This window comes from Filicampus tigris, chromosome 3 (genome assembly GCF_054856515.1).
Source record: "Filicampus tigris isolate MCC_2025a chromosome 3, RoL_Ftig_1.0, whole genome shotgun sequence".
NCBI classification, from domain to species: Eukaryota; Metazoa; Chordata; class Actinopteri; order Syngnathiformes; family Syngnathidae; genus Filicampus; species Filicampus tigris.
Genome location: NC_141219.1, coordinates 14,977,163 through 14,993,027, shown reverse-complemented (window position 1 = coordinate 14,993,027; position 15,865 = coordinate 14,977,163). Strand labels below are relative to the sequence as shown.

Sequence of the window (15,865 nt, the reverse complement as noted above, 5' to 3'; positions counted from 1 at the left end):
CATTCGTGAGTTCTTTGAACTGACATGACAGAAGCGAGCAAAGCAGCTCCGATATGAGACGACTCATATATCGCTTCTCGCCACCCCCAACCCACATCCAGCTACTTAGGAGTGTGACACCCATATATGGCTCCAAAACATCGACGACATAATTTTGATCCTCTCGTTCACCGCTGCTTGAATACTTGTTTGCAAAGCATCTGATTGCAGAAAGCAGGCCAAACCACCCCTAGGACAGCAGTGATGGATGCTTTACAGGAGCTAAAGTACCCCAAAAAATTGAAGGACAAACCTTTAAGATTAGATTTAGTTTCCAGAGCAGCATTGGTATACTTGCAATGTAAGCACACTTGGCCTATGTTTCCACTAAGCAGTACAGTACAGTACAGTACAGTTCAGTTCTGAAATGGCAAAGTCCTACAGTCTCAGTTTTACCATCCAATGAATTCAACAAGGGTGAGCCACATGACATTGTAAATAAAGGAGAAGGAATGGAAGATATCCTGCATATTATGGTCTTTCGTGTTATTACAGAAAGATCTGACGTGTTTTGTTGTTGTTGTCGACCAATCAACAATGTGTGTATATATCCATCTTAACTCATTCACTGCCATTGGCGAATTTACTTGTCTTTTCACAGTCCAGCCTTTCAATCACAGGAATGTATAAATTGTTTTCATTTTTTTTTCAAATGTTAGGATAAAAGAGGGTCTGAAAATGTCTGGCAGTGAATGAGTTAAGGTACCTGTGTGGCTCCCACTTCAATGGAAGAGTCGTCAAAAAATTCACAACTGTGACAATACAAATAATAATATTTTGTTTTAAGTAGCGTAAAAATCTGCTTGGTAGAAACGAGGCTTTCACCTGTGTCACTTTCCTAACTGACTTTAGCTAATATTGCCTTCACACAGTCGCCTTACAGTCGCAACTTGTAAATCTACCACCAATTCAAGTCACACAGCTGCTGGGCCGCTATTGACCACAGTATATAAAAGAACTATATACGTTTCTTTTTTACTGTCAAACTCTGCTTGTAGTTGGCCACATCGCGTGTGCTGTGATTATGATTCCAGTGCCCTCATACTGGTCAAAGGAGACTCATCTCTGTCATCAGCTAGCAACAGTTAAGGGTTGGGTGAAGTTACTTATGGTGTATTTTTGATTGGAGGAGATTTTGTCTGGTTAGTTATGACTGTAATCACGTTGTACAATTTGTTTTACTTTGCCATCTGCAGCCATGTTGACATTGCAAACGAGAACCTGTTCTCAATTGCCTTACCTAATAAAGGGTAAATTGAAAATAAATGTCACTGGTACAAGAGAGGGTGTTTGGTGAATTCACTGATAGCTGACATGACAATTTAGGCTGTTCATCAGCTCACATGTTTTATTGTATTTGGATAGACTTATTAGCATATTTTGCCACTGATCTAACTACCAGTTTCATTTTTAGTCAAATATTCCACACGATTGAGACACCGCTGTTAGGGTTATATGTCCATCATTTCAACGAGGCATCTCAGTTCTCAATGCCAAAACATCTGTTTGCCGATTAAACAATATTAAGCAACAGTCAATGCGTTGACGAGACGGTTCAATATGAGCCCCATGATTTTTAATGTAACTTTTTAACATATATATTTAACTTAGAAGTCGTTATTAGTAAAATCTAACAACAATGAAAATTTTTCCTTTGGTGTCATTTGGCTACACTTAGGGTGGCACTATCGTCTCAGTGCTTTTAATTTGACTTTATGCACTTCATGCAACTTCTGGTGTATATTGTTCTTTTCGCATTCTCTGTCTCTTTACACTCACTGAAAGCCACAAAATTCCAAAGTAGCTCACTGAACTGAGGTCTTGTGAGATCTTAATTTCTGGATTATGAATGTTTCAATTATGGACCCTCAGGAGAGTTTGACTTCCATGATGTTCCTCCGATCATACTCTCAGTAACATCAAAAATGTCATTGCTGCTTTGAAAACTGTCGACTGTGACCGTTTTCACAACGTGCTGAATGAGGTCAAAAATGTATGAAACGCATAAGGAAATATGACATTTAGTGTTTTTTTCCCCCCTGGTGCGTGACATTTTCGAATCAGGGTGTCCCCCCCCCCATTTTCCACTCCACGGGCTGCTCACCACACCCTTCGCTCAGTTACTCATCTGTCCCTGTTCCTCCATCTCAAATCCATCATCTTTTCACCTCATATAAAGAGCATATACCAGTACATTATGTGTGACAGACACGACGATATTGTAGATAGGCGATGGATTGAGCTGATATGGGCACTCAGATTTAAAGCTGCATTTGGAAAAAAAAAAAAAAAAAAAACAAGCTCCAGACTCAATGCTTGATGGTGAAGGGACTCTGTAATCGTGTCTTTCGTGAACAGCAGCTCAAATTCTATCAGTCACACAAATGCGTAATGAAAACCTGCTGCTATGAATGTGCACTTTATTGTTTTCTTGGGGATCCTTTTATTTCATTGTGAGGAATTTTAATCTATTGAGTTAAGATGGATCGAAAGGAGCCTTCCAGATGCCTCATAGAGGATCTTCTGCGCTGATGTCAATTCTTACAAACTCACACTAGAGGCTTGCAACCGTTTTTATTAATACTGAGGTTATACCGTATGTTTATACTGTATATATAAATGGATCGGCTGTGACATGGTTTGTAACCTCAATATAAGAAAAACAGGTCAATAGCCAAACTCAATTGTTTTAGAAATGCCCTCGCCTGTGAAGATCACCATGGTCAGCTTTGATTGACTGTCAGAGAGCTATTAAATGAACAATATGTTTGTTTGCGGTTGGAAGCCGAACATACACTTTTATTTGCAGCAAGTATCATTATGCCAAATCCGGATTATAAATGAGAGGGTTGTGTCAGGAAGGTCATCTAGAGTTTAAAAAAATATATATATATTGGATACTTGACAAGTGACTCGCTGTCACAACCCCTAGTGGAAGAAGCTGCTTGCCACAAACATTTATTTGTGAAAAATATTTCAGCTTTTAAAAGATTTTAGTTAAAAAATATATTTTTTTAAAATCCGCCTGAGGAGGATGTACACTATACTTATTCTTGTTAGAGAAACTGCAGTACATTTCCACAGCCTTTTTGCTACGTACTCAATATGAATTCATATTAACTTTGGAATAGTCATTTCAGATGTTGATTTTTTTAGATTCTGAAAAACCTATTGTTTCAAAACCCCTTTAACTACATTCATCTAAGCGATAGAGGCTGACGTAATAGTTATTTTAATTGTAAATTGTTACAATGATGATATATTTAGTGTTTTCTTGAATTAATTTCCTTGAAGTCTTCAGAGTTCTTTATCTGCATGTAACATTTTGCCAGCCGTAAAATTTAATCCACTTGCCAAGTCAAATTCAGTAAAGGGTTTGGGTGCCAAAGTCTGTGTGAAAATGATCATAACAAATGATGAAAAGTATTTTTTGCTCCTTGAGCAGTTGAACTCATTTCTTCTGTTTATCTTCTCTTTTCTCCCTGTTTTATACCTTCAGGTGACATGTAATTGTTTCACCATAAGTGACGGAGAGCTGCAAGAAATTGGAGTTGGGCTGTACCCCAGGTAACACTCACACGAAGGCCCTTTTGTGTAGAATGCATAACTAAATAGCTTCAGATCCAATATAACTCCCAATATTCATAGCGCTCACTTTCACATCGCGCACAATACATTTGCATCAAATTCAAATGCAACCCCAAAGTTGTCAGCTGAATCACGGCAACCCAAACAACCCCGCACATCCTTTACCCACTCGCTTGCGGAGGCACCCGCTCGACCCAATCTCGCCGTTTTCTTGACAGCCCTTTGAAGTGCGCAGAATTGAGGAAATGGTGTTTTTTCTTCCTCTTTTGTTTTGAGGAGAAAAGTTGAAAACTCAGAATTGACAGATTGTGCAGAGCGTTTGGAGATCTACTGTAGGTTTGTCTCCAACTGCTGAGACTCAACACACAGCAAGGCGCAACGTACTGTAACAATCCCAGTATCAAGACTAGGGTGTAAAAACTGGGAATAGGCCCTCTGTTGCATGTTGTTTGTGCTGCTACGCACACGCGCACACACTGCAGGTATCCCAGCCAGTTTATCTGGCCAGTGTTGAGATGTCAGATGGTCACAGTCGCTTTATCACAGCTCAGCCAAACCATGTGTGTCAGTGTGTGTGTATTTTCCATTGAAGATGGGCCCGTTCTCAGGATGGTCCCCTGCCTATTCATATTTTGTGTTGCCTAGCAACCGTGGTTTCACCGTGGAAAGAAGGATTACATGGGTGAGGCTCTGTTCATTTTTCCTTTCCTCCAATACCCCCAAAACTCCTCTTCAAATGTTCCAATGCACTTCGTTTATTCAACTCTTTTCTCCTCATTTAAAATGGGAGTTTCTGTCACATTGACTATTTACAACTGTAAATAGTATCATTTGTTTATACAGTATAACATTATGTCCTTATTAACATCAAAAAAATGTGTCCAAATCTGCTTTAACATCAAAAAATTACTGTTTTAACATCATTTACGCTCACTGCGCTGACTCTGACAATGAGAGTGCCACTGCCCCCTATTGGAGTGGATCTGCAATTACACTTTGTTTTACACGGCAAAAAACAAAAACAAACAAACAACAAAAACACTGACATCCTTAAAGACAGTGTTTAAATGGTCTATCTATGGAGATATTTATACTATACTATCACTTATTCATTCTATGAGCCAACCCGATACCACACAGTACAGAAAAAAATAAGAAAAAACAAAAAAAAAACGGTACAGTCCCATCTTACATCATCCTTGAGGCTATGGCCTGCTATTAAACGGGCAGACAAACTCAAATGTGATGTCCCGTGAAGGTCTGTACTTTAAAGAGGTTCTTGAATGTGTTTATGCCCCTGGAGCCATTTTAAATTGCTACAGACATGTTTAAATACCATTTTAAAAGAAAAGTCCAAATTTAACCTTTGGCATCCTTGACCTTTAAATATCATGCAATAGCTCTGATAAACATCCAGTGACATATCGCGTGCTGCTGTATATTGCGTGCTAGTAAACTACATCTTCCAAAAAAAATAGAATGTATCTCAGGAAGCCTTTGTAGTGTTTATCTTGGTGTCCACCGTGTTAAGCAACAGTTGGTTCCAGTGAGTGCCAGCAGACATTGTTGCCGTTTAGTTCATTAATCTCATTACTATGCTAATGAGCTGCCGCTCAATCAGATAAAAGCATTGTGTGGAGGCCTTGATTCCTAGTTGATATTCGACCTGGACCGTCGGTATTGTAGGTCGTAGAACAAAGCCAGCGGGTTGCAGATGGCTTTACAAAGACGCGCTCACACACACGCACACAATGAATATCATAATCAAAGCAGTAATCGAGGGATCGTAAACGCAGACAAAGGTCTGCAATTTTTTTCATTGCCATGCGTGTTACAGGTTGAAATGCCTTTTCATGAGTGCATGTAGTGTAGCTCTTAAAATCCGTATGTGTTTTTTCTTCCCATACTCTCTACAATAAAAGAGCAAGGTCTGTTGGAATGCGACACCCTAGCAATGAATTTGATCTTTTTATTGGTTATTTGGCTCAGATGTGCATTTAACAGGTTCCATTATTACATACCGCATTACGTACCAATCATAATAGAGCACTGTTGTCTTAAAGGCAGAATTTTTGATACAGCCCCTTGTATTGGTCTCATTAAATGGTGCAGCTGTACCTTATAAAGTGGCACTGTAGGGAAGTTGAAGATCATTCCATTGAGAATTCTCTACCTCACATCCTGCAACATTCATTTTACCTTTCTGTATTTTGTTAGATTTTTTTCTGTAAAAAAATGTGTGTAATATTTATTCCACTCATCCCTTTAATAATTTAAACAAATAATCAAAGTTTACTGACAGCATAAAAAAAGCAGTGTAAAAATTCCTCAGGCAGTCAATCAAGTGTGTTTTTATGGTGACACTGTTTTGAAATGTGAATATGCATGTGGGAAATAAGCTTTTTTGTTTTGACAGAAATGGAGTAGACGTCTCTTGGCTTGGTTGTGTGTGCTACTAGTGAGTTCTAATAGACAGACTGAAAAATAAAGAGTGACATTTGTTATGTTAGAAGCATTGCGCACTTCTTGTCCCAAATGTGTATTTGTGTGCATTCCATCAACTTGTTCATTGACTTTATGGATCATTTGAGCCTTCAGCCTTGTGCCATCAATCAGAATCATGGACCAAGAAGTGAGCACATAAATGCCTGAAAATACAATTTATGTTTTTGTTTTTTGTTTTCCAGTGGAAACAATTAAAACAGGCCCATCCTTATTTCGGTTAACATTGTCTAAATGAGCTGTTGGTTCCAGTCTTCTCCAGCCTAGTGAATTTTGTGATATTATGGCCGCATGCAGGGTAAAATGGCTAATAAAACAGGAGCAGCTTGTCACAGAAGTGGAAATAGATAGCCTACATTAAAGGTCAGTCCACTTTTATTGAGACCGGCCCTTATACTGGACATTTATACACCCAATAAACGGACTTAACGTTACACTCACCATGCTGCTACAGTCACAACTACTTACAGTTACCCAGTGCCACCATTCGCTCCTGTCCATGCTTCATACTGAATGATTCCTGCTTAAAAAGTAAATTGGAAAACAAACAAAAACATGTATCCAATCACTGTTTTGTACTGAACGTGCACAGACAGATTCACATCTGATTCTTATGTGATGCAGATTAGTAGTCAATCATCCTGATTTGAACTTTCTCAATTGTCTTCTACTGTATATCCACTTCCACATGACCTCCCCTCTCAAACCATCTCTCCTCACTCCTTACTCCCCACTCCCACCCCATGGCACTTCCCCCTCACCCATCATTATGTCACCTCAGTTTATCGCTGCTAAACCATGACTGCAGGCCAAATTGTGTGATGGTGTTTGAAGGAACAAAGCTACACCTGAGAGCTGTTCGGGATATCAAACCTGCAGAGGAGGTACTGTATGTGCAAGAACACAACACTTGACACTCCACAGAGTCTCTGAGTTTCACACGAAAAATATGTATGACCTTGAATTAAATGTTTTTTTTTTTCCTTCTGCGTTCAGCTAACAATTAGCTACATAGAGACGCTGTCATTGACGGAAGAACGTCGGAAACAGCTGGAGGACCAGTACCATTTTACATGCCGCTGCCAGAAATGCGACTCCCAAGACACGGTAAGACTTTAAAACACCACATTCTACACATTTATCTACCACCGTGTCAACTACAGGTGGAGGGAAAGTGTTGATGTTGTTGGTCTCTTAGATCTTCCTTTTGAGATTGCTCAATAGGCTCTCACTAGGGTTAATTAATATCTTGGGATGTTGGTGGCTACACCATTGGATAAAATTGAATAGTTTTTCCTCCCTTTTTACTCATAGCAGCTCAAGCTTCATTGATGGGCTGGTTTTCAGAGTAAAATAGTCCATTGTATTTTAAAAGGATTCATTTACAGCAGTTTGCAGATGTTTTTTGACACATTCAGATATCCTTTTCTATCCGCCACCATTTAACTCATATACTGCCATTGACGAATTTATTTGTCTTTTCACAGTCCAGCCAGTCAGTCACAGGAAAAAATCAATATAAAAAAGGAATATTTTTTTTTAAACGTTAGTGGAAAAGAGGGTCTGAAAATGTCTGGCAGTGAATGAGTTAAAGTACCTCTGATAACCCTAAGTTGAATTCAGATGTTCTAGTAGGCTTTTCTTGACATTTCCTTTTTAGCAGATGCCTGGTTTTGTGCTCTCACTGACTGCACAATACTGCCAAGCCAAACCATCTTGGATGTGTTTGTTGTAGAACAAAAACACACACTTAGCTATGTTACTCATATCAGAGTGTATCAGAGCAGAACACCATGTCATTTTCTGGTGTCTCCTGCTCGCTTCCTCTCTGTCACTCTTTACTCGCCATCTGCCCCCTCTTCTGACTGACTGCGTCTTGGGAAAAAAAAATCCTTCACCTGCAGTTTTCTTTTTCATCTGTCTTGATCTGGTCCACCCTTATATCACAGTGTCTCGCCATCTCTTTTTTGTTCAAGTTTTCTCTGTCATGGTTACCCCGATTCAGATTTTTTTCCACTTTTCGCGCTATTATCTGTTGTACTGTCATGCAACATTCATGCACTTTGAAGCATCTTTCATATGCCCGTGTGCATCCTCAGACTTTATTTAATCCGCCTTTGTTCTGGCCGCAACAGCCCGTAACAGCTTTTCGTCGTTCCGCCGCTCTTTAATCTTGTGATGATGGTGATGGCAGGCTGCTGGGTTGTGACCCAGAGTTGACATCAAACCTTGTGTTTTTATGCTCTAGGTGCTTTTGTGTATCTCTGTGTGCACATAAAATACAGTAAGCCATAGTGCTTGTAAAATAGCTTTTTGCAGTTTTGTGATATTGGTGCAGGCTTTCAAGGTTGCAGACGAGTGAAACCAACCTTTTCACGTCCTTGCAGCTCCACCAATGTGCCATTGTTTGTGTTGAAAGGGAAATATTGAGTTGGCATTGGGATATTTCCTGCATATATTTGTTCTTCCTTAAGAAGGATTCATTTGAGTTTGTGGTAGTTCATGGCCAGTTAACTATCAGCATAGGGGTAGGCGATATGGCAAAAATATCATATCACGATTTTTTAAAAATGAAATCATGATCACGAATTTATCATGATTCTTTTTTTTTTTTACATCGGTTTTTTAAGACTAATTTGCACATTTCTGACCATTTTCCTCACGTTAAACATGTAAAACCTATTTAAAATGTATATAAAACTCTAAAAGAAAAAAAAAAGTTTAAGTCAGCTAAGCTTTTTGAACAGGTTTTAATTTGAATAGTGACAATTTTTATCAAAATGTGCAGTGAATGTAAACATAAAAGGTAACATAAAAAAACAGCTCGTAACGCAGGTCTAGTACTTTGAAGAGTCTTTTAAAGCCCTCGTTTTCCACTGTTTTAATGGGAATCATGTCTTCAGCAAGGTAATAAGTCACTGCCTCAGTTACCCCTTTACATTGCTTGCTTGTTTTTTCATATCGAGTGCCTTTGTTAAACGACTGTGTTACCGTGGGTTTGCTTTAGCTTGGAGCTAGCGGCTGCCTCCGGCTACCAATGGTCTGATCTCCGTTTGCTTTGGCTGTCGGCGCTGACGTCCGAACCTAGTCCCTGCAAACTTTGCAAATAACTGGTTTGCGCTTTCTCCTCCGAGGAAAAGCCAAACCAAATCGACACTGTGGATGTGGAGTTTCTTTTCGGGACCAACTCTGCTTCGTGGTGACTTTCCACTATAGCTTCCCGCTATACAAACAAACAGGGAGGCGGGGAGTGTCACGTACGGTGCACTGTGCATGCTGTGATTGTTTGGTCGCGTATACGCGTCAGCGCCTTTGCGCCGCCATCGAGCTAAACTGTTTGAAATGTTGCCATGTAGACGATCAAACGATCTTTCGGCTTTTTGAGATCGTGAACACGTTAAACCGCTTAACGATCTAATATCGTCATATCGCCCACCCCTATATCAGCAGATTTATATTTGTATATATTTTAGTTTTCTTCAATGTTAATAAGGATATAGTGTTATACGAAAGTGTACTTTCAACAATTTTATAGACAAAATGTAGTTTGTCACAATTTACATATTCTTTTAACAAACTCCACAACTAGATCACAAAAAATAGAGGAAAAAATGTGTCTCTTGGCTTTCAGTACATGTTTTGAATCCCTTTTTACCATGTTTGGTCCACTCTATGAAAACTCGTCCTGCAAGAGTTTTGTCTCGTCTCTTTTCCAGGACAGACTCATGCAGTCAGGTAAACCGGAAACATGGCAGAAGTTGATGGAAGCGTTACCGAAATTAGAAGAACTGAAGGCAGTCGCAGGTACCTTTCATCACCAAGATATTGCTTGACTGACAGTTCCTCTCGGATAAATTAGCCTTCTCCTGAATCCAAGCTTGTTACATGCAATCCAGTGAATACTTATGTCCTCAAATAACTCCCCAGATTGGCAAACTCTACGAGAGAGTTGTACACATCTGTTATCAACTGAGGGTGCTGATGTGCCTGATGAAAACCTCTACAAGCTCCGATTGACCGATATGGCTCTGGATTCTGCCGTTCACCTTGGTCACTGGGAGGAAGCCACAAGACACGGGGAGAGGACACTTCCAATTTACAGGTGTGCGTGTGCGCAATATTTATGTGTTGTGAGATTTTACCTTTATTGCCACCCCAGTGCCAAATGACAAAAATGTTCATCCACACCAATGGTTTTCCAACAGAAATACTTTATATGCTTTAGCTATGATGCCATTTAAAAGAAGTCAGAAGAAAGGGATTTCTGATTAGGCACAATAACAACAATTGCAAATCACTGAAAAAGGGATTCGTGATGTGGACTAAAATGAACACCACACTTGAATGTGAAAGTTAACAAAACTATTTAACAAAAACATTCATTTGTGAAAAAATTAAAACAAAGTCAGTTCCATGGCCAAACTTTTGTTGTAATTTCTTAGCTGTGCACAGTGTTTTGAGTCTCTTCATATCAAGATTAATGACTGTAGTCTTCCATTTGTGTGTGAGTCCTTTTTTACACGCTTGGACTTGTGCACTTTTCATCTACAGTATATGGATTCTCCCATCCAGGCTTTTGACACACTCAACATGCGTAAACTGGGAATAAATGCGGAAACACCAAAGAGGCGGCGTGATTCATGAGCAGCTGTGGCTGGTTTCTAATCATGGAAACATGGGTCTTTCCTCAAACTGGAATGTCATTGAAATGCATGGGGGAAGGAAAAAAACACTTTAAATTAGAAAATGCCATGATGCAGTATGTCGGCCATTGGAGATGCGCCTCTCAGTCAAAGACACTCACTCTTTGAAGGACAGCTTGTACACACCCCTTGGGTATGTAAACTTCTGAACACAGCTGTACTTACGTGATGATAATCATACGTGAATGAGCTCAGCTCTTGCGTTAACTTCTTCATCTCTGCATTCATGGGACATGGCCACAATGCTCCTCCACAATGGATTTGAAATGAATCCAGCACGATGTGCTTTAACCGCAGCCTTTCATATTTATATCCAAATCATGTAAGCTGTGCTTACTGTGCTCTTGATCAGCATTCCCCAACATTTCTTTGGCCATGGACGAACTGTTTGACAATTGTTGTTTCGCATAGACATATGCTTGACGGAGTAGTATATAAAGAAATAAAAATAAATGATTAAAAGCACAGCACCACAGCGCGCCGTTGTGCCGAATGTAGTTGATCACTTCAATGCAGTTCTGTATGCCGTTCTTTTATTACCATGACTACAACTTTAGCCATATTACACTGAGCAGCCAGTATAATATAATTCCATTCCCCACAAATTTTCTCTTTTTCTATCACTGGCACTTTGTTGTGGTAGTAATACACACAAAAAAAAACAAGAGCCAAGGGAAAAGAAAATTACAAATGGCAAAAATCCTGAGTGAGAAAGATCTTAATGAGAACAAGTTGGAAAGAGTGTGATGAGGGTTTTTATACTTTACTGTTCACCGGCCATTGTTCTGTGCTGCTCCAATTGCTGCAGGAGTTCAGTCCCTCTATCTTCCACCCTTCCCTCATTCCGTATTCTTTTCTTCTTTACTTTGAATTTTCCCTCCATTTTCACTTCAGGACTTATAGGCGTTGTGTATTTCCTGCATGTCTGCTACGGAATATCTCCACAATGCAATGCTACAGAGAGCGAGGCTTGTGTACATATTTCACATGATATCAAGTATTTGATGTACATGTTTTCTGTTGTTTCCTACTTGGAAGCCGTTATTGTGAAAATTGCAAATGTAGCAATGACAACAGCGAATGCCATGCAAGTGCATTCCATGTGGACTCTTGCTACAGTTAATGTATTGGCATTGCTCATTTAAATTAGAGCTGCATTCATTATAGCTTTGGCCAGAATACAAAACACAATTAGGCAGACTATAACTAATCTCTCCTCCGCATTTGCATTGGGTAAGATAATCCTTGCTTTCCTCTCACAAACAGCTTTCTGTGAATTATATTTTCCGCTGCATTTCCCTGGAAAGACGCGCCTCCTTCCACAAGTGTTAACGTCTCCACGGTGCCCTCTTCTCGTTCTCGTAGCCCAGAGCTGTGGCCTTCTAACGAGCTGCCTTCCGCAGGAACATATTTGCTCTTCGGGGAGGAAAATGAGGGCAGAATTGAGGGGGGGAGCACCTTAATGAAATTATTGTAATCACTGCCACTGTGTGCATACAAAGATGAAACATAATTGGAGTTGCTTGCGCATGTGTGTTTATTTGCTTGAGATGGCCGCTTGACTTGCCGCCTCGCTAATTAAATCAATATTGTAACTTGTTATTATTCATTCGGCACTAACACCGATTTAGTCTTTGGACTTCCTGTGTAATGATAACGTTCCTAACAGGGACAGGGAGCAATTCTATAATTGCTTGGCGCTGCGATTAGCAGCTAGTTAGCCTTGAAGTTAAAAACAATTGGCCTGTTAGTGAAAATAATATAAAACAGTGTTGCAGCTTTCAATTATAGAGCATTTAGTCTGCTGTTATTCAATTGCAGCAAGAAAGCACGTCGGCCTAAGTCTACAAGCAAATTATTCCGATTTTATATTTTGAAATGAACAATCAATTTAGCATTACGGTTACATTACATTCAGTTTTCAAATGAGTTGGGGCACCATTCATTGGAAATAAATATACCACTATACTCAAATGTATGCCGTTGTTTTTCATTCACATTTTCATCAGGGGCCAAAAAAATGTGTTTACATACACTCATTTCATATACAGTCAACCATTGAGCTAATTTGAACCCCGTTGCTAACCAAAACAGCAGCACCCGCTGAGTTACAAGCACAGTGCCTCGGATGAATTCTGTGTGGAGGCTTGGCGCATGCTATAAGCTTGTGCAGTATAAAAATGATTGTAAGTTTTATGGAGGCGATATATCTGCATTGTTCTATAATTGATGACTTTTTTTTAATACATCCACCCCGAGACGCCTCCACCCTTCTGCAGTTGAGTAAATAAACTCTCTGCCACAATTTGAAGAAAGATGTTATGATTCATTGAACATTTGAGAGACTTGAACGTGATCCTGCCTGGAGTACTGTCCTAATAATACAGGCTGTTAAAGTCGGGGTCACCATGGCAACGCCTCAGACACCGTTCTCCTTTTTATAAGTGTGCCGAACATAATTTCCAAGTACTGAAGTTATTACATATTGCGATACCTCTACCATTTGCTGCCTCATAAGAACTTGAAATATTCAGACATCATTTCTTGCCTTTGACTTTTGTCACACATCCATCCATTGAGTAATTTGTTTTTTTATTGTGCTTACAATGGATATGCGCACACACACACACACACGTATATATTTAGACACCTTGGACCGGTTGTTAGCTAATTGCTTTGCACATATTAACATCCGGCTCCCGCGGGCAGTTGAGTCTTCAAGGAATCACACATGCATGTTTTTTGAACGTGCGAGAAAGTCAGAGTACCTGGAGAAAACTCGTGCACGAACAAGCAAACTCCACACAAGAGGGACACAGCCCAGATTATCCCCTCCATCCACAGAATGAATGAACTCGCACCAACTCAATTTTGTCTATTAGGGTTTGAAGGCCCCTCCTCATTGTTGACTCTTAACAGCGTCACCAACCTCCTCTAAGGTGGCCGTGACCCGACACGATATTGTTAAGGGGCTTCTGTTGACCTACAAAAGAACTCTCCCTATATCCACTTTGCTTGTTTGCGCAGTGTTATTGTTCAGCCTGATATTCTTCCGAACGAAACAACCCCAATTGAAGCAGCAGCACTGAATCCACGCAGCAATAGCGGAGATTGATCCGACCCAAGGGAGGGTTTTTCGTCTCACTCGACTTCATCTGGAGCGTTTTCTTGCGGCTTTAGCGAGGTTACATCAAATCATTTGGCATGGATAATCAAGACAGTGGCGGGTCGGGGGACAGCGGAGGAAATAGAAGGGAAGGCTTACGAAGGAAGGCTCCAGGAGAGGGGAGAGCGGAGAGTGTCACCACTTTAATCCCTACAACTAGCTGCACAAATATAAACGAGGAGGAGGCGAGCAGAGAGTATGATAATAGGAGAAAAAAAATGAAGCAGATTAAAGAGGAGGACAAATAAAGTCAGGCAACTGAGGCGTAGCAACAAAAAATATCACCCTGCATAAAGACTCTGGTGTGTATGTGTTTGTGTTGGTGTGAACAAACTGATCTGGTCTGTGTTTGACACCATTAAACAAATTCATATTCCTTCCCAGTAAAGCAAACAAAATCATGCACTGTGCATGCTTGCCATCTTTCACGTGTCGAAAATGAATGCTAATGGTATATGTGTCCCAACACTTGTATGCAGCTGCACATTGTTTGGAAATAAATCCAAAAGTGATGCAAGGTGTTCACCTGAAATATGACTATGTACAGCGGATATGAATTTATCTATATCTTGTATTTGTTTGTGTACATAAAATATGTACATGTGTATATAAAATATGTATATATGTATACGTATGTATATATGTATGTGTATGTATATATGCGTATATACAGTATGTATATGTGTATATATGTATATACGCATATATAATATATATACATATATATATATAATATATATACATATATACATATGTGTGTGTATATATATATATATATATATATATATATATATATATATATATTTTTTTTTTTTTTTTCCGCAAATCAATACAAAAGGTCAGTCCCCAAATGGTCTTTTATTTTTACAGTCTGAAGTGTTGAAATAGCTTGCGAGCAAATTGATTTACTCTTTTGGACACTTCAACTCTCTGAGAAATGGTCTTTATTCCGCTGAAGCCTTGCGGCTTTAAGTTGCCTCAAGATTGAGGCGAATGAGGATAAGCACGGTAGATAATGGATGGACGAATGTCACATGCTTAGTCTACTTGAACAAATAAACACCTCACCTCAAATCTAGACACCTCGTTATTTCCAGTGGTAACAAAGGCATCTGTGCTTCCCTTTATTATGACATCTGATACCATCGCCTGTCAGACGTCTTTGCCACAACACACACCGTATCCAAGGTAGACATAGCATCTGACAGGTGGAAATAAGCAGAATGACTCAAAATAATGCAAAAAGTCAAGAAAGCAGCAGCAATTCTATAAAACGTGCAGGACTCGCTTCACTTGAGTAAACAAACACCCCAGACATCTACTGAATATGACGAAATACATGATCAAAAACATGTGACTTTGCTTCATGTGTAATAAATGTTTCATCGAAGTCATCTTATCGGATGCAAAAATGTGAAGTATGCTGCTTAGCCCGCAACCCACAAAAGAATTAACAACTGTATATCATTTCTTGTTGCCGTCTAACTTCTCATGGTCGCATTTGTTTCAACGTGCATTAATCCAATTCACTCTTGTTGTTCTGAAGACGTTACTACCCTGATCCCCATCCCGTCCACGGAGTCCAGCTGATGAGAGTTGCAAAGCTGCAGCATTATTTGGAGCGCATTCAAGACGCTCTGGACACCTTCAAACAGGTCTGTATGAGAACTGCAGATTTGCACTGATGTACTGCAATACTTCAGTCACAGTTTTGACATGTGCATTCAAAAGATGAGAGAAATCCACATGTGAAGGTTTGTAGCGCGTTTCTCGGTTCATCCTGACATTTCACCCAAAAGCGGAATATCCTTAACTTTATGTCAGTAGTGTATTTGTTTGGCCTATTTTGAATTGACTAACTGAAAGT

At 39.6% G+C, this 15,865-nt stretch overlaps 1 protein-coding gene across 4 annotated transcripts in view; it reads left to right on the top strand.

Annotated features, from left to right (window-relative positions):
* Window positions 1-15,865, top strand: part of smyd3 (SET and MYND domain containing 3) — a 53,378-nt gene that overhangs the window by 36,663 nt on the left and 850 nt on the right. For 2 of the 4 annotated variants that reach the window (XM_086026053.1, XM_086026056.1), the window contains exons 6-11: window positions 3,539-3,606; window positions 6,911-7,013; window positions 7,126-7,236; window positions 9,846-9,933; window positions 10,057-10,231; window positions 15,545-15,653. In XM_086026053.1, coding sequence (XP_085882179.1) covers window positions 3,539-3,606; window positions 6,911-7,013; window positions 7,126-7,236; window positions 9,846-9,933; window positions 10,057-10,231; window positions 15,545-15,653 — 654 coding nt within the window. Of the gene's footprint in view, window positions 1-3,538; window positions 3,607-4,219; window positions 4,310-6,910; window positions 7,014-7,125; window positions 7,237-9,845; window positions 9,934-10,056; window positions 10,232-15,544; window positions 15,654-15,865 lie in introns of all 4 variants that reach the window. The other 2 variants (XM_086026057.1, XM_086026055.1) reach the window with 2 other exon arrangements.